The sequence below is a fragment of the Anopheles darlingi genome, chromosome 2 (genome assembly GCF_943734745.1).
Source record: "Anopheles darlingi chromosome 2, idAnoDarlMG_H_01, whole genome shotgun sequence".
Taxonomy (NCBI): Eukaryota; Metazoa; Arthropoda; class Insecta; order Diptera; family Culicidae; genus Anopheles; species Anopheles darlingi.
In genome coordinates this window covers 50016903-50044402 of record NC_064874.1, presented here as the reverse complement: position 1 = coordinate 50044402, position 27500 = coordinate 50016903, and the positions used below count along the sequence as shown (strand labels likewise).

At 47.8% G+C, this 27500-nt stretch overlaps 3 protein-coding genes across 4 annotated transcripts in view; 1 reads left to right on the top strand and 2 right to left on the bottom strand.

Moving 5' to 3' along the window:
• Positions 1–119: 119 nt before the first annotated feature.
• LOC125952598 (proline-, glutamic acid- and leucine-rich protein 1-like) lies at positions 120–2828 on the bottom strand. The gene is made up of 2 exons (XM_049682166.1): positions 2657–2828; positions 120–2587 (listed from the first exon to the last, which is right to left on the bottom strand). The coding sequence occupies exons 1-2, from the start codon at positions 2762–2764 to the stop codon at positions 185–187; spliced, it is 2511 nt and encodes an 836-aa protein (XP_049538123.1). The 5' UTR covers positions 2765–2828; the 3' UTR covers positions 120–184.
• A 129-nt stretch (positions 2829–2957) lies between these two features.
• LOC125952608 (holocytochrome c-type synthase) lies at positions 2958–4420 on the bottom strand. The gene is made up of 2 exons (XM_049682184.1): positions 4084–4420; positions 2958–3973 (listed from the first exon to the last, which is right to left on the bottom strand). Exon 2 carries the CDS (start codon positions 3967–3969, stop codon positions 3133–3135), a length of 837 nt encoding a protein of 278 aa, XP_049538141.1. The 5' UTR covers positions 3970–3973; positions 4084–4420; the 3' UTR covers positions 2958–3132.
• An 8087-nt stretch (positions 4421–12507) lies between these two features.
• LOC125952601 (transcription factor cwo) overlaps positions 12508–27500 on the top strand; it is a 19550-nt gene continuing 4557 nt past the window's right edge. The window contains exons 1-2 of one of the 2 annotated variants that reach the window (XM_049682174.1): positions 12508–14655; positions 20147–20188. In XM_049682174.1, coding sequence (XP_049538131.1) covers positions 14597–14655; positions 20147–20188 — 101 coding nt within the window. In that variant the 5' untranslated portion in view covers positions 12508–14596. The remainder of the gene's footprint in view (positions 14656–20146; positions 20189–27500) is intronic. The other variant, XM_049682175.1, reaches the window with a different exon arrangement.

Here is a 27500-nt window from a genome sequence, read left to right as displayed (position 1 = left end):
AAAATTTAACGGCTTTGTACAACGCAGCATCCGGTGCCAGTCCGGTTGATCCAGTCAATTAAGCTAAAACTATAGTTACTAGCGAAACCTCGAGAAAGGTCAACACAACTCCGCTGGCTTTGTAGCATTTATTGAGCTACAGAATTTGTTTATTCAATTCTATGTTAACTTACATTTCAACTCCTTACGGTTCATCCACAAACTCTGCAACCATTTCTGCGACAATATCGTCTACATTTTTTGCTTTGTCGTTACCGCTCTCAGCCTCTGAAAGTTTGGCCATTTTATTTGGAGTACCATTCGACTCATGGGTTAAAGAATGCTTTTTACCCCCAGAGGTGGTACTACCAGTTCCCGATTCTTCGTCCAATGGTACTTCCACCACATCATCATCATCATCGCCGTCAGCGTCAGCAATGTTGGGGGTTGGCTGCTGCTCCTCATCGCTATCTTCTATGGACACAATTGAAGGTTCGGCGAGTTTGTCTTCCGGCGTTGAAGCATGTATAATGCCATCATTGTAAGATTCCATGTTGTTCACCACACCAGTGCTTCCATTCGTTGTTACCTTCTCGACCTGATGGTTCGATGCGTTGCTAACTTCTTCAACCCATCCCTCTGGTTCATCGGTGATCTCATCCACATGGCCATGGTCTTCCGATTCTTCGCTTCCTTCCGTCACAGCAAGTGATTCATTTATTTCTCCCTCGCTATCGTCTGCCATGTCATCTACTTCAATCACCTGCTCAGGCGTTTGTTTCGATGGCGAAAGCTTAGCCGCTTTCATGATTTCCGTAACGATTGGAGCTTCAGTTTCCAGCAACACCTTCGCGAGAGGTTGGCGTTCCTTGTTGGTCAGCGCCTCCTTGATGCTAGCCTGCTCCACCGGGAAGTACAACGTTTCCTTCCAAGGGTGAATAATCAACTCAGCTGAGCGGGCTAGTTCGCCTGCAACTGAACGAACTTCTACGCTTGGATCGGCTGTTCGAAGTGAGGTAAATATGTGCATAGCATATTGCAACGGCGGTGGACAACGGTGATGCGGATTGGTGATGAGTGCAGCAAAGCTGCGTAACAATCCTATGCGTGTGTTGGCATCTCGGTACAATCCGCGAGTGCTTTGATTGGTAGTGACGAGGGAAAAGCACAATGGAACAATCCTTTCCTGTAGCAGCTTATGGGTAACCGGCTTGATGAAGCATCCGGCAGATTGCAAAACAATTGTCAAGCATTTTAAAGCTTCGCGACAGAGTTCCTCGTTTCCTGTATCGATCAGCTGCTCTTTTCTCTCCGCATAGACAGCTCCGTTGGAGTGCGCTTGATTCAGTGCCGTCGCTGCATTCCTTTCCTTTTGCAGTTTCTTCTTTGCCTTCGAGGAGAGACGCTTCAGGCTATTGGCATCCATCTTGAGCGTTACCTCACCCACAAAGGGTGTGATGTCACGTACAATATGCTCCAGGATCTGTTCGTTTGCGTTCTCGATGCTACTGCCATAATTCATTCTCTCGCACCACACTGCAATACTTTCGTATACCTTAGCTCTGAGTTGCGTGAAGCTCTTTTTTTGTCCAGTAGCCCCATGTCGTACGTTTTGCGTAGCCCTGAGACACTTCACAAAGGCATCACAAATCAGTTCAGCAAAGATGAGCATATGTGAACCAAGCGTATTTATCAGACCATCCAGGACACCTAGCAAAGAGCGCTGAATCCTAGGGAGGAATGTTCCAAAGGCAACGTTCTCCGTTATCGCATTCTTGCTCATCGCTCCACATGTAACCGATAAACCACGCAGCACCAAATTCAATGCCTTGAACGGTGCGATCGGTTTCGGTACAGCATAAGCACCGACGATGGCATGCTCCAGCCAGACGATCAGATTGTTAACACGAACGACCACAAGTTGAGCTGTACGTAGCGGATCGTTCGTTGGCGGGAGTGCTGGCAGCTTCAGACACTCCAGATTCGTCTGCTCGTCAAATGTTTCCGGCGTATGGGCAAAAACTTTGTTCAGCAGCTCGTGAATGGTATCCACCAGCTTGCCGTAATACTCTTCCCAGGTTTTCTTGTGCAAAGTACCGTGTTGTCCTCCGCCGCGAATCTGTTGCAGCAGCAGCATACACGTGGCCGTACCGAGCACCGTTTGCGGATCGGTCGCATCTGCTAGACTGTACAGGAATTGTTCAATTCGTGTTTTAAGTGCACCACAAACGCCCGAATAATGGCGCATCGCCACTTCCAGAACGGTTAGGAAATGGGGATTGGCAGACGCCTCGAAGTTTGTTCCAAGCGGGTGCAAGATGAAAGTGGACAAGTGGCTACTGATAAGTTTGCGTAGTTCGGCGGAATTGATAGAATGCAGCAACAGTTGCTTCAACACGGCGTACACCAGTGTAATCGATTCCGGCGATTTGTGCAAATTGCACACCTTTTCGCAGACGGTGATATAGTGTTGCGCTTTTTCTTCGACGATTTCCAGCGGACAGTGCGGCAGCATGAAGTGAAGCGTTTTGAGAGCATGATTCCGCGTGGCAGCGTTGGCCAACAGAGCACTTATCTTGGAAAAAATGGTCTCTAGGTCACTTTTAGGCTGAAAAGAAGAGGTATCGGAGGGACGAAATCAGACACCGGGCCTCGGGTTGGCTGTTCCAGTACTCACGTCGGTCCAAAAGGTTTGATGTTCATCCAGATTATTCAGAAACAAGGACAGCAAACTATCGTTTCCGGCCTGTACGATTGGGTTGAGTAGTTGTCCTACACCGTCCATGGTGTAAATTCAAGATATTTCTTAAAATCGAAATCCACGCGGTCGTTCTTTCTCTCCAAAACGTGCCCCGGCAAAAAGTGTAAACAAAGATTTCCCGATGACAGCTGTGCAGGGCTGTGTCTGATGCTGGCGATACCCGGATGCCCGGATTTAATTACCAAGAACGAGCTTTTTTGGTTCAGGATTACTTTATTCCTTTTTCAACGGGATGGTCGATAACTTAAAAAGCAAAAAAGTGTCTACGTTTATTTCGAATATCGAACACGCATCTGGCTAATCCGGTTTCATAGTCCTTAAAATAGCAAGGGAGTTAATTTAAAGTTATGCAAAAGGTGAATCCACAGAACTATGGCGTACTTAACGGTGCGTTAATTCTTCAGCTCTTTGATTTTGTCTTCCAGCTCAAACTTCCATCTCATATAGGCCACCTTCATGCGATCCCAAACGTTTTCAAACGAATCCATTGCCGGTCTTACATCGAGCAGCGCGAATTTGTACTTCTCATCAACCATTCCGCCGTCGTAGTAATCGATGATATATCGCACATCCTTTCCACAGCGATCAATGATCCAATCATGGCGATCAAAGGGCAGTTCGTATCCCATCATGTTTCGGATTTTTGCTCTCGGGCTGAAATCCGTAGCTTTTCCTCCGAAGCTCTTCAAGCGAGGATTGCCGCACTCGCGTGCATGTAGCGCCTCCCATTTCAACACTTCCTGCCAAGCTTGCTCGTTGTTGGCATTGTGTATCTTGATTATATCGTCCATATCCTTCGGCGCAATATCGTCCTTTTCCCAGCGCCACCCTTTGCGGAGCATGGCATTCCAAAACATTTGCTGGCTGGGATACACCCAGAACTCCTGCTTACCATCGGTGGTGGCTTTCGGGATCGTCGATACCTGTCGATCGGTCGGTAACGGGAACGGTTGTCCCGGTGATGGATTCTGGTTAGCGGGAGGCATCATGTTCAGCGGGTTAACATCGCCACCGTCATGCTTAACCGGGCATTCTGATACAAGCACCGGCTGTTCTTTGATCTCTTGCTTCTGATGCATCGGACACTCCGGAGGCGGATTTCCCGTCATGCCATGTTTATCGCCAACGGGTGGATGGCCTTTCGGTAGTGCCGGTTCTTCTGCTTTTGTTGCCGTGTTAGGAACAATGTTCGAAGCGACAAGCTCCGCTGCCGATACCGTATTACCCATAGCGCTGAAAAGGCAAAGGAAAACTCCATTAATTCGTAAGCCCGCAAGTTATGGTTACATAACTCAACAAGTAAGGAAGGGTTCCACGAAAGTATAACATTATTGGTACTTTACCTGTGCCCTACGATGAACCGTCTTCAGCTGTAGTTCGATTTTGCTCTATCCGGGTTAAATAGAAAAGGTTTCTCAACTTTTCGCAACTTCCTCGGTTTGGGTATGTTTTGGTGGTTTTTGATAGCCGTTTTTCACGTGGGGTGGTTTTGAGGGTAGAGTTGATTTTATTACCATGGAGTACTGCGTGAAAACGGAAATTTTTTTCACATAGTCACTTTCTGGATATTGGATTTCCAATGTTTTCTTCTAAGTCTGAGCTTAAACTTTTAAAAAACGTGCAAAAAGAGCAAAAAGTGACGAAAACTAACGTGCAAAAATCTACCGAACTTCTCGACCCGTAAGTATAAGTTAATATAAATGTCGCCTCTCGCTCACTCTTCGTGCGAGAGAGGGAGAGGCTCGTTTGATCAAACTCACCAAACTCACCAAGAAGTCCTCAAAAAATTGAGGGATTGAAAGATTGAGGGATTGAACGTTTTTTATTTTTGGCCATACTTTTTTTATTTATCCATCTGGCTCTCCCCGCGGGAGGGGGTGCTATAGCAAGATCCCCAAAAAGGCCAAGGAACAACGAAAAAGGATTCTCAACCCTTTCACCATACTTTGGCCATACCAGAGAGACCGCTTCCTGGGTACGGCAAGGCTTGTTCTGGATTTCAAGGGCAGTAAAAAAGTACCCCAAAGTCAGGCGGAGATCGATCGGTTCTAAGGGACCTCCACACGCCTCGGACCAAAACCCTGGCCCCAGAAGGACGAACACCATCCCGCTGGACACCGCTCTGAGGACCTTCCGCAGCCCCGCAGCACGGAATAAACGCCAAGCCAACCGCTCGGTTTCTCCCCTGCACTACTTTGGGGCCTCCTTCGACCATCTTTAAATCGCTTTAGAACACAGAAACACAAAGGGACATGGAGGTTATTACATCCTAAACTAATAAAAGGTTATTAAATATATAAAAATTATCAAACTTTAGTAAACCTTGAGTAAACGCTAAACCTCACGCTGAGAGAGATGAAGATCAAATTGATCGATGGTGGTGATGATGACAACCATCAATGCTGCATTCTGGTGCACCGATACAGGGTAAAGAGTGTCTACAAAATCCGTTTCCCAATCCAAATCATCATCTTACCACCAAACCCTTTCTAAATCATTTCTTCATGATTGGCAAAGTCAAATTTGTTGCCTAATATTTATGATTTGGAAAGGGTTTGGTCACAGATCACAGATTTGGGCAAACAAGCTGTGTTCTAGGGTTCTATTTGGCTATTTCCTGACGTGAAGGATTCCTATACCTCCCCTCAAATACCGTTCCACACCGTTCTTTCTTTCTCCGACAAAATTGAAAATCTAGACAAAATTGAAGACTAGACACGAAATTCCTACAAACTTGTCTCAGTTGATCTACTTTTCTATAGTTCTTATCGGACCTCTGTAGCTAAAATAAACGCACCAAGAATGGTGCCCTGATAGCGGTTATCTCTAAGCCAGATTGATAATTTAAGAGAAACAAGATTCTTCAAGCTATGATTTTTTCAGCGTTCGCACATGCTACAAAGATGTATCAAAGCTGGCTTGCCGAGTTTACTTGGCACTGGTCTCGAGATTGTAGTGCTATTTTAAGAACTTCTAACTTAATCATCCATTTGTTATTTGGACACAAATGAAACTGATAAGTGACATCAATAACAGTCGATTGTTCGAAGAGGATTGCTTGAATTAGCTGCCCTCCTGTGAGTCAGCACCCTGGGTATTCTTAATTGATATTTTACCTTAAGAACTAAAGCAATGAAGTTAATCCTTGTTGAATAATACCCCTATACATTGTAGATGTTTCCTGGGTCCAAAGTTCTCTTCGGTTGCCATTGCTAATGTTATTTTTTGTTTATAAAACAAAAATTTTCTTTATAGCTATAAAAGTGGAATGTTTATTACGGAAAGAAGTTTGTTTGATTGTGTTAATTGTTTGATCGTAAACCCTGAAGGACTCCATATCGTCAAGTACAGTAATAGCGCACATTGCTTAACACGACCGCGACTGTAGGGATGGGAGTATTGAGAAGAACGCATGATAGGACGAATGAGGTGGGTTTCGCCTTTTCCGTAACATCACGTTAAGAAGCATATGGTTGCCGGGTGCTAACCACAGCGAACCAACGTAGGTAATCGGCTCTAGGTAAGGGGCCGCGGGTGAAAATTGCCAAGTAAAACGAGGTTGGTGATGGTTCACATTGTTGGTCGTTATGCGCATTCTAACGCGGGCCTACACGTGACCGGTACCGTATACAAAATGAAGGATTCGGTTTCATGGCCTACTGCCTGGCTTGTTCTTGCTAGTCAGTGACGTGATTGTCTTTCTTACTGATCTAATTTACATTCCTAAGACCCAAGATCATCCAAGAAAGTACCAAATCGCGGCAGAGTAAATCCATTTTTTTACAACATGTACAAACTTCACTTATTTAGTTTATTGTTTAACTTCTGCAAATTACTAGAATTACCGACGGGTTGTGTAACACGTCTGGCCGTATTTTCAGCATCGAATCTCAACACAACATTTCGTCTAGTCATCCTGGGTCCATGTTTGCCTGATAAGAAGCTAGATAGTGAACACACGCCGGACACTGATATGGCTGGCAACTTTTTGCCCAATTTCAACCTTCGCCTAATTGTAACCAGGCACGTGGATCGATTTTTATTTCAATTGAAACAAGATCAACCGCTTATGTCCGCGTGTTCGTGTGCAAAATCACCGATGTTAAAGTGCGTGCTCGAGACACCATTAACATTTTTCGAATGACTAGAGCAACACAGCCACATTCCTGACAATCTTAAGGCTATCAAATTAAGAACTTAAATAAAATCAAAAATACCATAACATTTAATTAGGCAAAAAAAAACAAGCGTATCACAATACGTTACAAAAAAATACAATCGCGATTGATCACGTGTTCCACGAACCACAAAGAGTCTGCCAGTATTTGGAGCTTCGATAAAGATAAACCCGAAAGTCCTGACATGTACCGCTAACTAAGGAGTAAACATCTGGTTGCGAGTTGCGCTAGTCACTCCGATAAATCCGGTTGCAATCAGTGGTAGCCGTTATCGGAAAAAAATTGACCGGATTTTCACTAATATTTTTTCGAGACAAGAGGCGCGGCTTGCCTTATCAAGGAACAAGCTGGAGAAGTTGTTGTAAACCATTGCTCTGATCATCGAAAACGAACCTCACACCGCAAATGAGGAGGCGCTTGATAATGGTCAGAGGCGGTGAAGCACTTTTGAATGATTCTATTACCGTTCTTGCTGCAAAGTAATGCACACGTGGCACACCCGTGTGAGGGCAGACTCTTCAAATCCAAAGCTTCGGATCAGCTCAAGCTTGGCGTAATTTTGTGTCGCAACGACTTCAGCCACATGCTAAACCACGTTTCTCGCAGCACCAAGTGGCTGCCGACACCCGCGGAGGAAACTTGTTACAGGAGAGAGAGAAATTCGCTTCTACCCTGTAACTGATACCCCAGCCAGAACAACCCATCCTATGATAGAGATCGATATTGACGTCACGTGCACGTGGCAGTGCACAATTCGAGCATTGTTACCGAGGCACACCCAGCAGGTGCGACTACGCAACAAACCACCTTTATCTGGCCATTTGACATTTGCCTTGCGCGGGCTGGTTGCTCACGTTGCTAAACTCATGGAAAATGCAGTTAAAAAAAATAAATGGCTGGCTGCACAAAAATGTTGCGATTGGCTTCCTGCAGACGCGAGGCTAGATGAATCACGGTTGTCAACCTGCGGAACGTGGTTGACCACGAGTCGCTGAAATCAGGCTACATGAACGTGTTGGCCACACCTTCAACAACATTCGGTTTTTGTATGCATTCTGAACCAACAACACGAGTAATACCAGGTGTATGCATATGAAACCGCTTTTTTTTTTATCAAGAAAAAATGTTTATTCTACGAAAATGGAGAAACTCTTATTCTTCAAAGAAATGGCAATAGTTAGCTATACATTTTTCCTATCTTTTAGGCAATTTACAAATACCTCGCCAAAAAAAAAGTCGATCTTTTGTTTCGAACCAATTACAGGTCGATTTTTTCGAACTTTTATAAGAATGGAAGCGTTGCTCGGCCAGGATCTGTCCCAACGATGCAAATGAGTGTTGATTCGACAGAGCCAAGTCTGGTGAGTAAGCCGCAAGCGATAAATGATCCCAATTCAGGTCTTGTATAGTCTTCTTGGCCGGTTTTCCGCGGTGTGGCGGAGCATTTTCATCGAGCAAAATCGGTCTGTTTTATCAATTTCGATATTCCGGTCGATTTATGCGGATTTCACGATCCAAATCGATTAAGTGTTATTTGTATAACTCACTAATAACCGTTTCGCCCAATACGGAATGCAATTCGGTGTCTTGTAAAGTTTTTGGTGGTTTTTCGCGATTTTCGTTTGTCACATCAAAATCGCCATTTTTTAATTTTTTAAACAACTCTTTGCACTATGTTTCATAAAGAGCATGCTAACCATAAGCTTCGATAAGCATTTGATGCGATTCTATCGCCTAATTTTGAAAATAGAGGCAGAAAATGATCGATGTCGGCATTTTGCAGTTTTTAAGGACGGAACTTGCCATTTTGTACACAATGAAAATATTGGTTGTAGTGTGAAATTAGAACTATTGCGCACCGATTTTGATTAACAGATGCCGAACGAACAAAATGAAACATTGAGAACGGTTCTACGGTTCCATTTGGCTGAGATATAGCTATAAGAACACGGAGGGCGGTTTCATATGCATACACCTGGTATATGGAAGACGATTGAGAAAAGCTAGGCTCCGTTTAAGCAGTGCTAAATTATTCGTTTTCTATCCCTGTAGTATTTTTAGTGTTGAAGCACCTATTAATTGGTCGAAGATATTTATCTTTATCCTGTCTCTAGCTTAACGGGGGTTGTGGTCGGCATTTTTAGTGGTTTTTTACAATGAATGGCTAGCAAGTTTTTTGTGGTGATCGCACTCTTAATATCTGGACACGCAAACTATCAGCGTCTGCGGGCCGCTTCCGATCAAAACGGTAGAAACCACTTTTGCACAAAGCAGCAAAGAGGTAAATGACATTACGTGACATTGAAAGAACGTGTTTTGTATTTCTGTGAGCGGATTTTTTTCTTCCTCTTCTCTTTCTCAGACCCATCGATGATGTGTCGTGCCAATGTGGGACCGCTTGGGGCCATAGCACCCCAAGCGGCCCCACACAACAACAATGCCGGGAACGCGGTGCGAGCACGTGCAGTGCGCCGGGCATTATGGTCCGGTGTCTGGGGTTTATCTTTCCATCGTTTCTTGTTTTTAGTCTTGGTTTTTTTTTCTTCTTTTTATTAAGATATCCGATTTCCTCGTTTTGCGCGTCACGTTCTCGGTAGAGACCGCGTAGGCTAAGCTTTTAATGTACCAGCATTAGGGGAGAATGCGGTCCAGGGGGCGACACAGTACGCCGATTCGTGGTAGCGGTGCTAAGGGATCAACATATCGGGAGTACAAAGTTGCAATTGATGCGGATAAAGGAACAGAATAAGAAGTCGCAACAAAAGCGGTCGCTTCCCCTGCTGCAGGTGGATGTTGAAAGTTAACATCAAATCAAGGTACTTTAAAAAGACAGGTAGCATCTTAACCGCTTTGACAGGTCACCATTTTCAATTTGTTTGACATTCATAGCAGGGCGCTTTTTATCAACAAAACCACGTGAGTTTCAAGAAGAAGAAGAAGAAGATGTGGGCAAGTTTGGTGGTTTTATCAGGGAAAGTACTTGATTTCACTCTTTTTCGAATGTTTAAATGATTCATCTCTCGATTTAAGATCATTCGAGCGACCGAGTTGTGTTTTACAGCGAGTGAGCACGGTCCAGGAACGCTAGCTAGCTCTTGTTCTAGGCCGGGTGGCAAGACCTACGGACCGATACCATATTGAAACTATTGAAAGAATTTTGGGAATATTTGCATAAACTTCAACTTTCCTGCCACTTTTCGTGAATTTTAACTGTCGTAATACCACGGAAAAGCGAAAACAGCTCCGAAAAGAGCGTTCCCGAAGTAAACATCCCACCATCCCGTGAATGTCAAACTCTGAAGTTTTTTCTAAAATAAAATCGGGGATTTGTTCTGGATAAAGCTACCTGTCTTTTTAAAGTACCTTGCATCAAATAATATTTGATTATCGATTTAGTATTAGGGGTTTTCAATTTTTTTTTTCAGAAAACCTGTGCTACTGATTTGTTGGCATCCGATAACGTAATGCTGACACACAGACATACTAAGTCCTAGTTAATCATTCACTCCAGGACAGGCGATAGGTAGACACTTATCTTCACTGGGAATTCCTAGTGTGCACCGGTAGCTCTTATCACCAGCGGTAATCAATTGCTATCGCAGATCACGAGGGCACGTGAAGGGGGTACATTTGACTCATGTGACATTTAGGCCCATTTGGGACAAATATCTTCCAATCTGGTTGATGACGTTGCTGAGTGATGATAAAGCACCCATCTATCATCACAGACCCGTTCCTACACAAACACCGATTCCGATGGCCAGTCGTTTTGAAATTCTCGAACAGTGATCCGTGTGAAGTGTTCGTCAAAACTGAAGATCTAAGTAACAAGCGAGCCGACAGGCCTAGTATGCCATGACTACCATCGATGACCCATCTTTACTGCAACTAGTGCAACTAGAGCCAAATACCAACACGTCCATTCCAGTTACTCATCCCTTATCCCTCCCCAGAGCTATCCTAGAAGGTTACAGTATCAATTCCATGCCATTCTTCGGTCAGACAACATATCGATATTGACATGCACGTTGTTTGACTCATCGGACAGCCGTGAGAGCGACGACCTCGATGAGGCATATACTGCCTGCCACGTTAGCGAACTATGCATACGCCGAGCCCGCTGGTGTTCGAGACAAGATTCCGTTAATCACAGTTTTGCGTGTTATTGATGCAGCTTGCGATGGAATGCCCATGAGACCACTTTTGCACATCTGCACCATTCACCGGTTTATCGTAGAGTCTTTATGAAAATGTGACAATTACTTTAGAAATAAAAACCGAAAGAAAACCGCGCAATTTGTTCGCTTACTCATCTGCCCAATCAGCACTTTCAACGATGGCGACTGTTTACCGAGATATGTTTTTTGTTTTTGGTTTCATTTCTATTTACCGCGGTATTGCGATCAAGCGCTGGAAGCGTCATACGCTCTAGCAATGCCAATGGTCCTTACGGGCAGCGACATTGTAAATCACGGATTGCGCACGTGTGCAACGGTCATATTGCCTGCCCTTTGGATCGACGTTTTGGCAACTCGGTTAGTTGGATCGATGGTACTTACGGTACTAGGCGCACGTGTTATCAATACCCTCGACGGGCTTAATGCCTACAATTGTTATATAGCCAGGCGAGGGCCAGTCGCAATCGCCCGTTCCGTTTGCATAACACAGTGCCCACAAGAAAGGTCATCAAACGAACTTAGGAAGGAGTAGTGTTTCTGAATGCTCCCAGCACACCCACTCCTTCCCGTGACCTTTTATCGCGGAACGATGTGCACATCCTCGTGATCGGAGACAATGGAAACCAAACAAGTGGATCCCCGGGATCGGATAATGCGATACTATGCGATCTATTGGAAAATACCTTACATTCTCCGGGCACTGCTGCTCCTGCCGCTAGTCCTCCTCCTTCTCCTGTGGGGTACACGATGCATGTATTTTCCTTCACAATCCACAATCTGTTTTCTTATCAGTACCTAACTCTTGCTCCATCGTCTGCGTTGGCTTCGTCTGCTTCACCGTTTGCTCGCATACCATACCGGGCCCGCCTCCGTCTGTCTGGCGTGGCGTGACACGCGGTCACATGCGAGAAGTGAATGATTCTGCTGCCATGCTAACCGGTGTGAGTGAGCAGTTGGCCAACGCCACAGCCGCCAACATATCGGTACCAGAAACGTGCACCGCCGGAAGCGCGGACAGGAACGTGAGACAGGCGAGGTGGCGCTTACGTAGCGGAAGTCACGTTATTTTCCACATTTTCCTCCAACAACGAGACGATACCATTGAGAGGGTAGGGGAGGGGAGGGGGGCTCCACTCGCTCCCCGCTTCCTCTCATTCCCCTTTCCCCTAAACGGCACCACTACAGACGCACCGCTTTATTGGTTCGCCGGTGGCAGTGGAGACGACCACCATCCAGGACCCCCTCTCCCCCTTCCTTTAGCCGTTGAGTAGGGCCCGACTGTCCCGTTCGGTTTCGCTCTCGCTCTTGTACTCTCGCTCTCTCGCGCTCGCTCACTCGCGGCCGGAGCAGAGCATGCGTGTGTTGGTGGCAAGGTATTTTAGTAATGACATTCGCGGGCGCACGCCTCTTTCGATCTGTGGATTTCAAGCGGTTCAGTCGCATAGCCGAGTAGTGCACGTGTTGCTCCCGGAGTACCGTTAACACTTTAGTTGCCGTTGCCGTTGCCATTGTTACAAGCCAGTAATCGTCGACGTCAGTCCTTCCGTCAGTGCAGTCTATGCTGAGACACGATCCCGTGTCCGTCTTCCCGCTTATGCTTATGCATAATATCCTACGTTCTACGATCTGAGATCATCGCTTCCGGTGCCTGGGCATCGCCAATTGTTAGCAGCGCAGTTGACCAGCAAAAGGGTCTAGCTAAATGTGAGATTATTGATTGAGCCGAAGCTCTAAAGGTGGTATCATCATCAGCCTCCTGACTGCGCGTGATTGTGTGTGCGTTTTCTCGGGCTATTTTTGGCCGAATCGAATCAGCAAGCAAGTGGTAACAAGCGGAGCCAAAGAGCGGTTTTGTGGGCTAAACAAGCAGGCAACAGGAGAGAAACACAAACAGCCCCAGCAGTAGCTCATCGCGCGCTTCTTCTCTCGCGCACATCTCGAGCATTGAGCAGCATCGAACATCTCCACCGGTGGTGCCACCCCAACCCAGCCAGCCAACCAGCCAACGTAGCAGTAGTAATCCATTTGATACGCAAGATAGCCAGCAGTGGTGAACGCGTGAACGTTGTGTTGCAAATTAACCAGCAGCGAAACCGATCAAAGTGCATTTACACGGCCCAGTGCGTTTGTGCGCGAGAAATTCGGGTGTATTCGGGATAAGCAAACGCCGGTGGTATTCCAGTAGCTTGCAGCCACCCCCCCCATTAGTCCTCTGCTCCGTCGGTTACTCTCCGAAAACCGCCTTCATGTATAAGTTTTTCGTGAATTCCAGTGTCAAGTACATCATAAAATAGTAGCTCGATAAGAGTGTACCAAAGCAAGAGAGAGAGAGTGTGTGTGTGTGTGTGTTTGCGCGTGTGTGTGTGTGTGTGTGTAGTGCGTGTGCTTGAGAAGTGGCAGCAGAGGTGGAGAAAATACTAGTTGCCAGGTAGTGAGGCATCCTATCATCGGGAGGCGTGGGTGCGACCCACAGGCGATTCGAGAAAGAGCAGGATTTACTGCGGCCAGTTTTTTTTGTGGCAACCGCGAAGGCAGAAGGTGTACGTGGTACTCTGTTACTGCTACCGGGCAGCCAAAACACAGACCCCGATTCTAGACGTTTCCGGTGCAGACGCGGGCCCCCATCATTCCGCCCGCCTATCGTTTTGTTTCATTTCGAAAATTCCTCCAACAGTGGATTTGATGTGTAAGAAGGTGGCGGCCATCGGCAACAACTCGCTTCTGCTCGATAATAACAAGCGCGTCCGCTCGTTTTTCCGTAAACCACGCTACACTCACTTTTGTTCCGTCTGGTATATCATAGAGGGACGGTCGGGTACGCGTAAAACAGTACCGCACGGCACGACACCAACGACGACGATCACCAGCGCCACCGTCGTTCATCACCATCGACCCCGGAAACAGGCCCAACCACCACCACCGCGTACTCGATCGACCGTTCCACCGTATCGATACCGGCGTTTCGGCTAAGAGAGTGGACGCTAACCGTTCGCCAAACAGCGTGAAATTGATTTCGGAGGACAGAGAAAAAGAAGAAGAAGAAAATCAAGCTTACCAAAACAGTCCTTCCAGTGCCGGCAGGTTCCAATTCACCTTCCGCTTTGTCATCGTGTGTGATAATGTGCGCGTAAGATCAGGAGGATCTGTCACCGTTTCCCGACCCACGGAGCATCCGTATCCCCGTGCTCTTTTCGTGGGCCTAGCGTGTACTCTCCTACCATTCGCGGTAGAGTGGAGCGGTCACCGTTAGTGCCGAGGAATCGGGGAAACAAGTGCTGTACGTTCGCGCTATCCAGGGTTCTCGATCTCTCCGCCCCGGGTGGTTCTGTCAGGTGGTTGCCATAACAACACGCGGTAGTAGTTCGGTAGTGCAACAGCATCAGCAGCAGCAGCAGCAGCAGCCTACTACACAGAGATACTGTGTGCCGAGAGAACGAGAACGAGAACGGGCTGTTTTCCGGTTCATCTGTGCTAGGAGTAGGCCATACACACGCCGCATAATGGATGCATACTGGGAGGCAGCGAATGGGCATGCACCACATTCTTTAAAATACGAAAGGTAAGTCCGCACCCCGGCGCGGCGGGTGGAACGGCGACCGCATTCCGCGGCGAGCAGGCACACGACATTTCAAGAATTTATTTCGGACATCCACGCGGCCACTGGCGCCATGATGGTGAAGCAACAATCCACCTACTGGGTTTGTGTCCGCATGTGCGCCACACCGCAAGGCGAGGCCGTGTCGCTAAGTGCGAGCGATTCGATAATTTCTTAACCTCTGCCAAGGTTAACAGTAGAGCTTGCCTAGCCTTTTGTACTATTGGATTTCATAAACTATGAACCTTATGTAGTACGAAGTACGAACGAAACTACTATTTGGTAAAGCCATCTGGGGTGGCTATATCGATCGATATGCTCGGCAACTGGAACTGAGATTAATTCCTGATTGAAAGAATGTGAATCGAGTGAGTCAAGTTGGTAAGGTTCGAGACTTGCATGATCAAAAAGGTCGTTTAAAAATGTTTTGAATTATCAGACTAATTTGAAAGCAAACGATCTCATCCTAATGCAGAAAGGAGCGACGTAACTGGTTTGTTGTCCACTATCCTAACATCCACTCCACAAATTATCGGTTCCACTCTAATGCCCAGAGTAAGCCCCAACACTCCACTCATGGGAACACAACAAGGCAGAGTAGTGTCACGTGTGTGCGTGCCTCTGTGTTGGTTACAGACGAAGGGATTAAACATTGCTCATTCCGTCAGTCGCCCAAAGTCCGTTGCTTCCCTGTTTGTTCAACCTGATTGCTATCCCCCTACCTTCTTTCCCGTGCTAAACTGCCGTAAAGTCTCGTTAGAACTAGGGACAATATGGTCCACGCCGTCTGACGTCAGTTCGCAGGGGGATTTTATTGCCTCGAACCTCTCACTGATCCCTACGCCTAAGTAACATGACTTATGTCGCTGATACACAGTGTTGGTAGACGTCGTTTCTTTTGGAGCTGGTCCTCGGATAAGCGGCTAACGATCGACAATGAGAGAGACAGAGAGAGAGAAAGATGGAAAGAGAGAGAGAGAGCCACGGAATAAGAAAAAAGGAAACAGTTCTTCATTGGAGAACAAACAAACAAAGTGATAACAGTGCGAGTCCCACACACAACTTCGACAGCGCGCCCTGAGTGCGTGGAAAATACTGGACGGCTCACTGGCTGGCCGCCTAGTAGCAGGCAGCGCGCCATCACATCCAGCGATGAGCACGACGACGACGGCTCAACGGTTATCAACAGAGTTTACCGGGGCTATAAGGGGCGGTCGGCCGATAACCGCGGTCTCAACACAAGCGATGACATACACAAGCACAAGCTGTGTCGATCGTTTACACCGCGAAATGTGGCCAACGGCATCGTCGGGCAATCGTACACTAGGGGAGAACTAGCTCTATGTAACGTGTGCACGCCCAGCAGCACCACGAGACAACAAAACTCAGACATCTCTATATAGCCACACAATCTCGTGCCACGCATACACACTATCTGTTGACCTCTAGGTGGCTTGCACTCTTCCGAATGTGGAGAGAAATGGGTGGAGAACAAATGATAACGAGAGGATGAGGAACACAATGAAATCACTTGGTCACGTAGGCTTCGTTCAAGAATTTCGCTGACGACGGATCCAAGTGCTGGGGGGAGCACACGATGATCATCGCCACCACCACCACCACCAGCCTGTCTGCCTGCTTGCTGTCCAGCCGGACCAGGAGGAATGGGTCGTCGCGCAGTAGTCTCCCGCGCTCGGCCTGCCATCTGTAGGCCACGTTTGGTGAGGCTGATGCTATTTCTGTCACTGATAAGAGGAGAACCACGGAGCAAAGAAAACGAAAGATCAGAACACATCGACCAGCTCGCGCCGCCACCAACAGGCTACGCCATCAGCGAAGTCGTCTGCCGGTGGAGACGCAGACCCCATATACAGACGCGTTTACGCCATCACGTGTGGCTGGGCTACTGGTCCAACGATTGCTGGCTGCTGACTTGATTTCCTTTCCAATAAGCGATGATGCGAGGTATGCGCACACACACACACACACAGACACTCGATTGCGGGAGAATTGATGGGCCATGTCAGGTGATCGGTCAGGGCGACTTTACCATCAACAGATCTGATTGATAGCTGCTGCTTTTCGGTCAAACGTTCAACCTATTAGCTCCGTTGTTTGCACTTTTCATCGTCTACTTAGATGTGTTCAACCGACGAGACGCAAACACACTCGCCCGATGCTGTCACGCCAATATCACGTGTTCGGCTTCGGTGCGTGGCTGGTCATCAACGATTCGCTCTCGAACTCGCGCTGCCTCGAATTTCGATCACAATCTGTGATATTCGCAACCACGTCTGGACAGTGTGAAACCCATCCGATGCAGACATGTTGTGGCCGAGACATATTAACAGCTGTACGTAGCAGCTCGGGAGAACAAGAGACATTGTGAATCTATGGGAGCGTAATTGTTATTGTATTATTTTCGTACTTCATCTCCTTTGACAATAATCGCTTAAAACTAGGAATAGTCTTCTACGATTATGTGGCAACGCATTATCTGTATCTGACGCCACTCTTTCTCTTTTCTTCTCCCTCTCTCTGGCACCTGCAGCAGCGCCAGGTCTGTCGATGATTCATTGTTGCTCGAGTGTCCGCATCCGTTGCTCGACACATGCCGTCGGTTAGTAAAATGGGGCCCCCAAAAACCTCAATCCCCATACGATCTCTTGTGCGTAGCGAGCGCTTGTTGTTGTCTTAACCTCGGTTCGAAGTTTTCAATGTCAGCCGTTTTCAATCCCCACTTTTCACCGATTCGTCGACCTCTGTCGCACGAATGGGGCGACGAGAAATCTCTCAAAGGTTATGCTTCGAATGGTGGCGACAACATCGATAGATTAAGAATTTCTCATCCTCAAAATATCATACCGCGCAATGCTTTGCGGTGGTGGTGGATTGGTTGCGTCGTATGGTTCGCGTGTTTTTTTTTTTTTGAGGATGTAGCATTGAGCTCTGGTCAGCGGCACAGCATCATCATCATCACCGTACAGCTGACTGAGTAGTGTACCGATCTGCCATACCGCGATCGTGTCTCGTCGAGTTTATTTATAACGTGCATCCTATTTCTGTACGCATGAGCGTCCACACCGCCCCCAGCATACGACATGTAGGTGTTACCGGTATTTTTATTTCATTTCTGATACGCTACATTTCTGCCGAAACTCCTCACCATCTTCGCGCACGTTGCTGCGCCTAAAGACACCGAAGCCAATCAGACAAAACCACCATGACACCACCATCCCAGACGCTGATAATATTGCAGCTGCGCGGCCACCAAGATTTATTCATTTGTTTTCACCGAACAATCTCGAACGACACCGAACGACTCGTGGCGATCCCACACGATGGACTCCTAGCTCTTGGGGGTCTGAGCGCGACCTTACACGATTGCTGGTACTGATAGAGGTACAGCAAAGAGCATCAATTTTCCTTCGTCTCTGTGCCATATCGCTACAAGAAAGGCCCGCAATCCGGCAAAGTGAGTCGCGAAGCAGCGTGTCCACTGATGAAGCGTGACGATGACATCTTTCCCTAAAGCCTACGGTGGTTTCTGATTAAACTCCATTGTAGCAACCATCATCCTGCCTAGCAACAGGATCGGGCGCTAGCCGCCTGAAAACAAATGATCACCCGGTGGAGTTCACTGTCTAGTGGAAGTCGAAAATTTGCTGCTCGATCCGCGATTAGAATAGGATTAAATGTACGCAATAATTTACTATGTAATCTTCCTGCTATGTACTGTGGAGGATTGCATTATCGCTGACCGTATGTGACCAATTGTTTTCCTTTATATGGCTACTCAAAATGTTCGATTAGACATGTGCCTACTGTGTTTGTTCGATTTACTGTGCTTGGTACATTCCAAAGTAGTTGCAGCATAACACATCCGAGAAACTTTTTTCGTTTCCCTGGTCACACATACACATGGCGGTCTAGACTAGACTGATCACCACCATCCAATCAACAGACACAGGCTCAGCTTAGTGGCTGCTACGATGGAGTAGACACGCCATGCCACTATACTCTCTGGGGCATGCGTGTCGTCCTGCCTGCGGCGGGTGTTGTATGAGGAGGGATGGGAGAAGGGGGTGGCAGAAATTTTCCGTCACGTGCACCGGCATGTGTTGCCTAGAGGAGTCTTTTCCCATGCCCACCCCTAGCTACCCGTTTCGGTGCACTTTTTGTATCGACATTTTCCTTTCCTCTCCGTATGGTCGTCGTCACGGTTGTGTGTAACCCAATTGCCGTCACGCGAATGCCGTAACCACTAGCTAGCCACACGGTCGCTCGCAGGGGGGGCCACTGTTGATGGGTGTGTACACCTGTTTTCCGTAAACGCCAAAGGCGGCGGGTTTCCGTCGGTGTTTTCGATGGTGTCTTGATTTCCGCCCAAAACTCGCTTCTCGGTGTGATCGCGTGCGGATCGCTCTGCGCATGTGGGGGCTACCTGTCGCGCCTGATGTCGTGAATTATGCTGACTTGACCCAAGACAGTAGGCGACAGGTGACTCCGCTAAAAATGTTGATAAAGTTAGCAGACGGCATCGTAATTGCTCTATTACTAGCAAAACAAATCGAAAAGACTTTGCTATACTATAAAGAAGAATGTGTTGCTTCGCGAAACAAACAGCTCTAACAACCTGTTCCATCGCGATGGTGTTTGCAAGAACCAAGAGGGCAACGGGGAGCTGGAACTGCTCAGCGAAATTAGCACATGTATGTACTTTACGCAAATAAAAACTCAGAAAAAGACGACGAACAACCAAACCAAATTTCGTCATTCGTGGCACGCACGTTTGCCAGCCGGCGGCGATGACTTCTCAAGTGTGGTGATGGTGGTGGGCTGAAATGGGTGAGATAGCTGGACCCTGACCGTGTGTTCGTGTGTAAAAAAAAAGACGATAAAAAAACAACATCCAACCCCAAGAGCACACAAAAAATCATCCCGAGTCCGCATGCGTGTCCGTGGCCGTGGTGTATAGGAGCTATTAATAGCGTGAATTTCTTTTCTTTTTTGCCAGTCACATTCAAGAAGGAATTCATGGAGCGAAGGAGGGGCAATAGGAGGAATCCCCGAGACGAATGGGGCGAGAAGCGTACAAAAACAATATCACACGAGATTCCACAACCCACCACCCGTGGGCTCTCCACGTTGCGCTCGATCGATGATATGATGGCAGCAGGCGGCGGTGTCGCCGTCGCTTCCCCAAAATGGTCGATTTATTCATTTAACCAGTTTGTTTGGGTTTTCTGAAGCTTCTTCTGCGTTCGTAACGTCGCTGGTGGTTGGTAGGGTTATGGGGAGGAGGAGAAGGAGGTCGGTCAACATTCGTTTCGCGACCTTTAGATTGGACGACCCGCGTGCCTGCGATCCAGTTATTCGCGGAAAATAAAACAACTAGCAAAAATACACAAAATACACAAGCTCTGACCGAAAACCACTTCCTTCCCACTTGCAGATTCGGAACGTTTGAGAAACCGACGGAGACACCGCCAGACTGGTAAGCAAAGCACAGCGGGGTTAAGAAAGGGCGTTTTCTCCGGTGGCAGTGGGCGGTGGTGTCGTTTTGCTGCCGGCTTTTTGATTATTTTTGCACAACGGCTGCTTGTAGGAAGGAAGGAGCGTTTGTGTTAAAGCCCCAGACGCAAGTATCGTGTGTCTTTGCTGCTGGAACGGGGAATAGAATGGCCACGATGTGTTATTTTTATTCTTTTTATTATTATTCGCTGCTCCTATCTTCATCAGCAGCAGCCACCACGGGCCAGTCAGCAGTATGGCCAATGGCAGCAGCATGACGATCGATTTCCGCGTTCGCGCGAACGGTCATCGCTTGCTAAGAGAGAATGGCAGCGGCACGGCTGGATTGAAGAGTGAATGGAAGTGCTTCCAAGGGCCACTGAATCGAGCCACCGCCTTCTAGTCGCATGAATTACGATATACCATGCTCACTGCGATTATTACTTTCGATGAAAACGTTGAATGACGGTGTTAGTGGAGTTTAGCTCTACGACTCGGCTTCGCGTTCCGGATGGTACCCGAGTACCCAATTCTACGCACTTATCACGAGAGTCAAATGCTTGTGTGTGTGTGTGTGGATGGTCGGTTGGTGGTTGTGTTTGCGCGCGTGAGGTTTGCGCGAATCGATCGTGCTCGGCGCACGTTTTTGCCATTTAAAATCGCTCGATGCACGTCACTACCAAGGCGCGCGATGTAGGGTAGGGGAATACAAAAATCCAGGTCCCAGGACCGTTGGTGACTGGCGCATTCCTGAACCCGGCAAACCTCCTCCCCCCTTCTGCACCAGCGAGAAGTATTCAAGGAGGTCGTGTTTGGGTGGTTCGCGATTCGAATCTTGAACTTCACTTGCACTCTAAATGCGCTGCATTAACGGCACTCTTAACCACGCCGACTCATAGCGCTGTCCTGCTTTAATTATCGTTGACGAACACCGCTGTGACTCATGCGAAACGATGCAACTGCGTTCCGTTATGAACCGGCAGCGTGCATACTAATCCGCCAAATTAACTGCTGTTACCAGAGATCGAGTGTGAATTGGATATCGACTCGGATACTACAAACAGCTACCGTAATACAATCGCGAGACACTCAAAGAGTGTGTTCCGAGGCGATGAAGGCATGTGCGAAGCATTGACTCGCAGGTCACATGTGTTGGGAACCAAGCGTGTTCGCAAAATTTGCCAGTCCGAGAAACAACGGTGTGCGCTCTCTCATGGTCACCATGGTCACCATGGTCGACCCCGACGACGACGACGAGATAGGGGGGTGGTACACTCCAGGATGCTACACAAACAAACCACACCCCACAGCTCAATCTAACGATGTGGAGGGGGTTTTCGTTGGAAGTGTCCTCGCTTACGCGATGGAAGTGTCCCGTTCGCTGCTGCGGTGGCTCCAATTGTTGCATCCGTCAGCCGCGCGGTACGGTGAAATGTTTACATCACCCTGTGGCCGACCTGTGGCCGCTTCACCGACATGAGGAACGGAATGGTGAAATGAAACATTTCCCCTTGGATTGCCACTCGCTTGACCATCATCTCGCCCCCTCCCCGTCTTCAGCCTGCCTTTGAATTCAGCGTATCACGTGAACGGCCGCGCACCAGCCATGAGGAGGGGGGCTTCTGGCATGCATGCATGCTGCTGAGCAAACAAAACGGAAACCCACTTCGGCAACATTTCTCTTGGCTGTTTGGTGTGCTGGTTTGCGGTTTTCTGCCAATGTCGTCGCCACTGTCGTGGCTGTGCAATGGCAGAAGGAATGGGAAACTCATTAGCATCTCTGGGTGCGGGAATTCACGAACCTTCACGATCAACTGACTAGATATAGGGTGTGAAAACACATGCGAATGGGGCACCATTTGTTAAGTTTGTTGAATCTTTGATATTGAGAAAGGATAGCCCCACGGATGGGAGATCAAATAATGTTACGAATATAACTCCCGATGATTGCAAATGTACACATAATACAAGGCGATGAACGGCCGGGGCCGAGGTTCCTCCAAAAACGTGCGTCAGGTGTGTGGCGCTCGCATGATGAGGCTCGATCGATCGAGTATCGTGTGCAGCTTTACTCATCAAATTATCACCCAGAGAACATGCTTTCGCTTGGCTTAAGTTTGATAACGTGCCAATCATCTATTGTATCCCAAAATCCCCAACTTACTGTCTGTCTGGAAGCGAAGTTTGAAAAGAATAACGTTATCCAAAGCTCTCCAATCTACCTCCGGCAGCGTTCGTCATTACCGACCAGGTGGTGGATCGACCTGTCCACCGAGAATACAAACCACTGGCAAGAGAGGCGCATGCTCCAAAGTACATACGGATCTCAGAAAGTACTACTCCCCCTATACTTCCCACTTCTTCTTTTTCTCCTGTCCTGCCGCTGCTCGGGAGGTTTGCGCAAGAAGCGGGAAGTAGTGAAGGTCAACTGCTTCTCTACCACCGTCAGCAGTCGCTCGGTCACGACACTCTAACCGAGACCACCGAAGTGGTGACGGTGATGGAGGCGCACGCGGCTGCATTCCCCTCCGTCCCGTCCTGTTTCACACTGCCCCAGGGCCCCGATAGTTTTTATCGATATTAACCTATCGATGAGGAGGCGGTGGGGTGTATCCATTCGCGTTCGAGACACCTTTTTGTGGTGATGGTGCGGTGTGTATTGGGAGGATCGTGTGTACGAGACATGACATGTGTGGCTGAACTCCTCTGCTATAAATAAAACACGTTTTCCGTTCCCCCGATTATTAGCCCACGACAACGACGATGACGGCGGCAGCGGCGATCGCTGGTGGATTCGTCGATCTGCTTGAGCAGATTGAGCCGTTGGGGCGGTGGGGTGATGTGGAAACAGGGAAGTTCGAGATCTACTTGTTACCATCTCGTCGTCGTTGCGGTGACAAATACAATATTAGCCGCACATACAGACACACACACACATGTATATAGCCAATGTTAGTGAATGTATCGTCTAAACTGCTGACAATCTTTACATTAATAAGCGGTACACCTCCAGTGTTCGAACGAGTGCATTGGATTCGCCGTCGCATTAACCTATAATTCTCGAAAAATCGTTTAATTTTTCAATTGTTTCGTCGCTTGGGACATGGAATAGTAATTCTCTTGGCTCAATTTTCAAATGGTTTTGCTTTCGGAAACCAAGCATCTCCTTTCTCCCGGTACGAACGCAACACTGCGACGACTGATCGAGAACGATCCTCGGTTGGTACGATTCTCAGGAAGCAAAAACAAAAAACCGGTTCGAGCCACAATTCCTGCTGCTGCTGTTTCACAACGCGCAGATCCTATAACTTCCATACCGGCCAGCAATGTTGGTTGGTTACGAGCGGGTGTGGGGTGTGTGCGGTTGTAGTTCTATACTCTTCATAACCATACCTCCTATAATTCTCCTTAGTTTATTCTCCTTCTCATTCTGTTCCTCACAAACACTCTTTCCGTCGTTTTGTGCAAACACTTCGATCGTGATGGAATGCAATCTGTTGTGTGCGTACTTCTCTATCCGAACAACGGTTGCTGCGCGGATTTTGCATGAATTACATCTCACCTGATGCAGTTGCGACACAGCCCTAGCACCTCCCTAGTGGACACGTATCAGATGGTTCTATTTCATCGACGTTTAGCAATAATCGCGCTAAATAATGGCTCGTCGTCTATGATCCGGCTAGAATGGCAGAAACCTGTTGTTGGTGATGCTAGAACAAATCAAACAAATAGAAAAAAAATGACTGGAAATAAATGATGTGACTCACAGCAACCGATAAAACGCTTCTTTGGCAAGGCGTGAGGTAGTACCGGGAGGGGCTCGTACGTTTAGCACCGGCCAGTTGCCATCAGGCAGGCCAGCAGTGGTGGCATATCGTTTAAGCTACCCCTCATGACGTACGCGGCTGATCCCGGCAGCTGGGTAATAAAAAATAGAAAAAAAGAAATCTACGGACCGGCACGGTGTGGCGTGTTGTGGACGAACAACATTCAGAACATTCACGCCGCTATCACGTGCGAGAGTCAGTTGGGTACAGCTCTAGGCGGCTGCTGCTGCTGCTGCTGCCGTGTTCGTTTGTCGTTCACACACCGCGCCGTTAAGTCGTGTATGCGTGTGTGTCTGTTGGGTGTTTTTTCCGCTGCACTTTTTTTTTTGTTTGCCTCGAGGTGTGCGAGGTGCCGGTATCACCAGCGCCAAACAACAAACGAGGTGGACACGTCACACGCACACCTAGCTGCTGCTGGCGTGCAAAACACTAGTTTCCGCCATTGGCTTGCGAGGGGCGTCGGCACTGGCCACCATAGGGGTGTTACTTTGGCTTCTGGGGCGTGTAACGCACACCGAAATGCGGAAACACGGCTGACGTGACGGCTGAGTTCGGTTGGAGCTGCGCAGGATTTCTTTTTCCTCTATTCCACTCAACATAGGAGGCGAACACGTGAGCGAGCGTGACTAAACCATTAATCCCTGTGACGACGATCCAACGGAGCTCTTGATTAAGCGGGTGCTCCATTTCCGTATGCCTTGGTGCGCTGATCTACTGCCCATTATTTTTGCATAAAGTATAAAAGTCGGGGACCACACAACTAGCATTCTGTTGGAAACTAGGTAGATTAACTGAAGCATGTGTGAATGTCTGTGTGTGTATTTGCACTTCCGGGGTCAATATGCGATTCTGGTTGTGAAGTGATAAGGCACCGTTATCGTTTGCTAACCTATCGTGTTTCTTAGATACCTTCACCTTCAGTCGTTGTGTTCGTTGAACAACATACTTGCGAATACCAATCGCTGATTGTCACGAAAAATTGAGATTCCGTTCCGTTCCGTTTCCGTTTTAATAATTAAATTATTCCGATTTAGTAATTAAATTCTACTGATCTATCGACCCTCACCAAATTTCAGTTGGATCTATAAGATAGATTTAAATTTTCTTTTCTTCCATATGTTATTGCAATTCTTTACGCAAGACTGAAACGATGGGCGGATATCAAATATACTGGACACACCAAGAACAGTGCGCACAGCTTATAGTGGAAGACGAGCTCGGGAACCCGAGAATGCGTTTCATCATTTCGCACGCCAGTTATGTATGCGGAACTCTGATGCAGCGCCTGCTGCGGGCGTGCCTTGAGCCGATTTGCGAAGTCACCAAGAGATGTAAACAAAGTAACTGTGTGCAGTGGTTGCCCTGCTCGCATCGTTGCAATCCGTGGTCGTCGCCGTCGTCGTCGTAGTCGACACTTGCTGACTCTGGCACTCGTGTGCAACCTTCTGCGAGTTTATTGACGCTTGGATCGGCGTGCGTGTGTGGTATGCAGCCGCCCCGCGCCACCAATCCAGCCCTCGGTTAGCACGGCTCTTGGCGCTGTAGACGATGCGCTACTCTTTAGAAATTTGAATGATTGCAGCGTGCACTGCGTGCACACGAGAGCATGCGGAGAAGTGCGAAGTAAGTTTGCGCTTCCGGATCGCCCATGCGTTGAGCGTGATCGTTAAGCGACGACGACGACGACGACGACGTTGACGATGATGCTTGATGGAACTGAGAATCCCACACGTCGTCTCGACGGTGTCGGATTGTTGGCGAGGAGCAAAAACCCCTTCTTCTATTTTCATTTTCCAACGAATGGCGGAAGGGAATCAGCCAATGATGTGTTGGTGTTGTTGTTGTGGTTGCTAGTGAACGCCGGGGACACGTCGCGTTACGCCTCAGCAACAGGTTGTTCGCGGACGCTGGTTCGTGTCTGCGTGTCTATCTTCACTCTCAGCTCTCGGCGGTTCGACGCCATCGTGCCGTCGTTGTCGTTGTCTTGGTCCTCCCCCAACTTCTTCTTCTGCTTCGAGCAAAAAAGGGGCAATGTCAAGCGACTTGTGACGGCGGGAAACATTTGCAATGATATGCCGCTTCGTTTGGCCGCTAATGTGTCACGTGCGTGTCGAGCTTTAACGGCGAAGAACCTTCGAAGATCATGGCCCTCGCTACGGTTGGCCTGCCTGCCTGCCTCACCTGATGTTTCTCACTATATATTAGTCAAGCAAAAAACTTCTTTGAAACATTGAAAAAGGCAAATCATTAGCCCATGTGATGATGATGAGAAGGGGGAGGGAACATTACCGTTGTTTTTTTCTAGCATCTTCTGTTGCGTATTTTCTATTTTCGGCTGCCACGCCACAAATGAGAATATTTTAAGAACCCTGATGACGGGGAGTTTGAGGACGGGACGAGAATGAAACAAACGAAAAAAAAAATGCAAAACGAAAGCATTTACTTTGTTTTACATTATCTTCTGCGTACGATGATTCGCTGATATTATACGAAGGCGACGACTGGGGATATCGTTTTCGTTCTCGAAATGAGCTTGGTTTAAAGAGCGCAGCACAAATCTCGTGTTTCAGGATCGTTTCTGTTGAACGTCAAAAAGCATGCGTCTAGGATGTAACCATGCCAACGGTATGTGAGCATTAAATCGAATTCGCTAACGCCATAGGACGTTCAAAAGGACCATGTGCTCTGCTGTGTGCAGAGAGCACATCGAGCACATCGAGTTCTTCGCTGTCTGTCGACGGTTGGCATCCGTAATACCCCGTTGGTCACGTTTGTTGGCATTTGGTCAAAACGTTTATCGCTCGTATGGCGTGCAGCAGCAGCACAGGTCTGTGGGCCAGAGTGGGTCATCTGGTTGGGCGACCGCCGTGGCGCGAGCGTGTGAGCTTCACCGTGTAATCTCGTGGTGGCGCATCCTCTTGTTCTTCTTCATTTTAAAAATAGCAAAAACAGCAAACGATGGACACAACAACAACGATGGTTTGAGGCGGAAATAAAACGCCCCAACCATCCGTTCGGCGATAGGATTGTGGGACTTTTCCGATGAGGTGTGCGCGGTGCACAGGATTTCGATTATCGGTGTTGTATGAATAGATGGCTCATCTCGTCCCAAAGGGTTCGTAGTGGAGGCGCCAATGATCGGCGCAAGCGCTGACAGAGTGCGAACAGAGCGCGAGCAGAGCATACAAAACAATCGCGCCCAGTATTAATCGAAATATTGTATTCTACAAGATGAATAATGCTTTCATCGAATCTCCTCTTTTAACTTCTATATCCAACAAGCAACCAGTAGAGAGGTAGGTGAAACAGTGCTGGTAGCGATTCTAATTCATTCAATGATAACTAAATGTTTGACTAAATGATTTCAAAATTATTCAACCCATTTTAACACATGTTTGTGCATATGAGAAAGCGTGCATATGGAAATTATTGCGCCGTAAACAATTCCCTATCCTTTCCCGATACCCA

Bases quoted from the DNA above. Each gene is read 5' to 3' on its own strand.
- LOC125952608 (XM_049682184.1), bottom strand. From the start codon at position 3,969: ATGGGTAATACGGTATCGGCAGCGGAGCTTGTCGCTTCGAACATTGTT.
- LOC125952598 (XM_049682166.1), bottom strand. From the start codon at position 2,764: ATGGACGGTGTAGGACAACTACTCAACCCAATCGTACAGGCCGGAAAC. The intron at 2,588-2,656 runs GTGAGTACTGGA...TCTTCTTTTCAG, and splicing joins ATCAAACCTTTTGGACCGAC to CCTAAAAGTGACCTAGAGAC.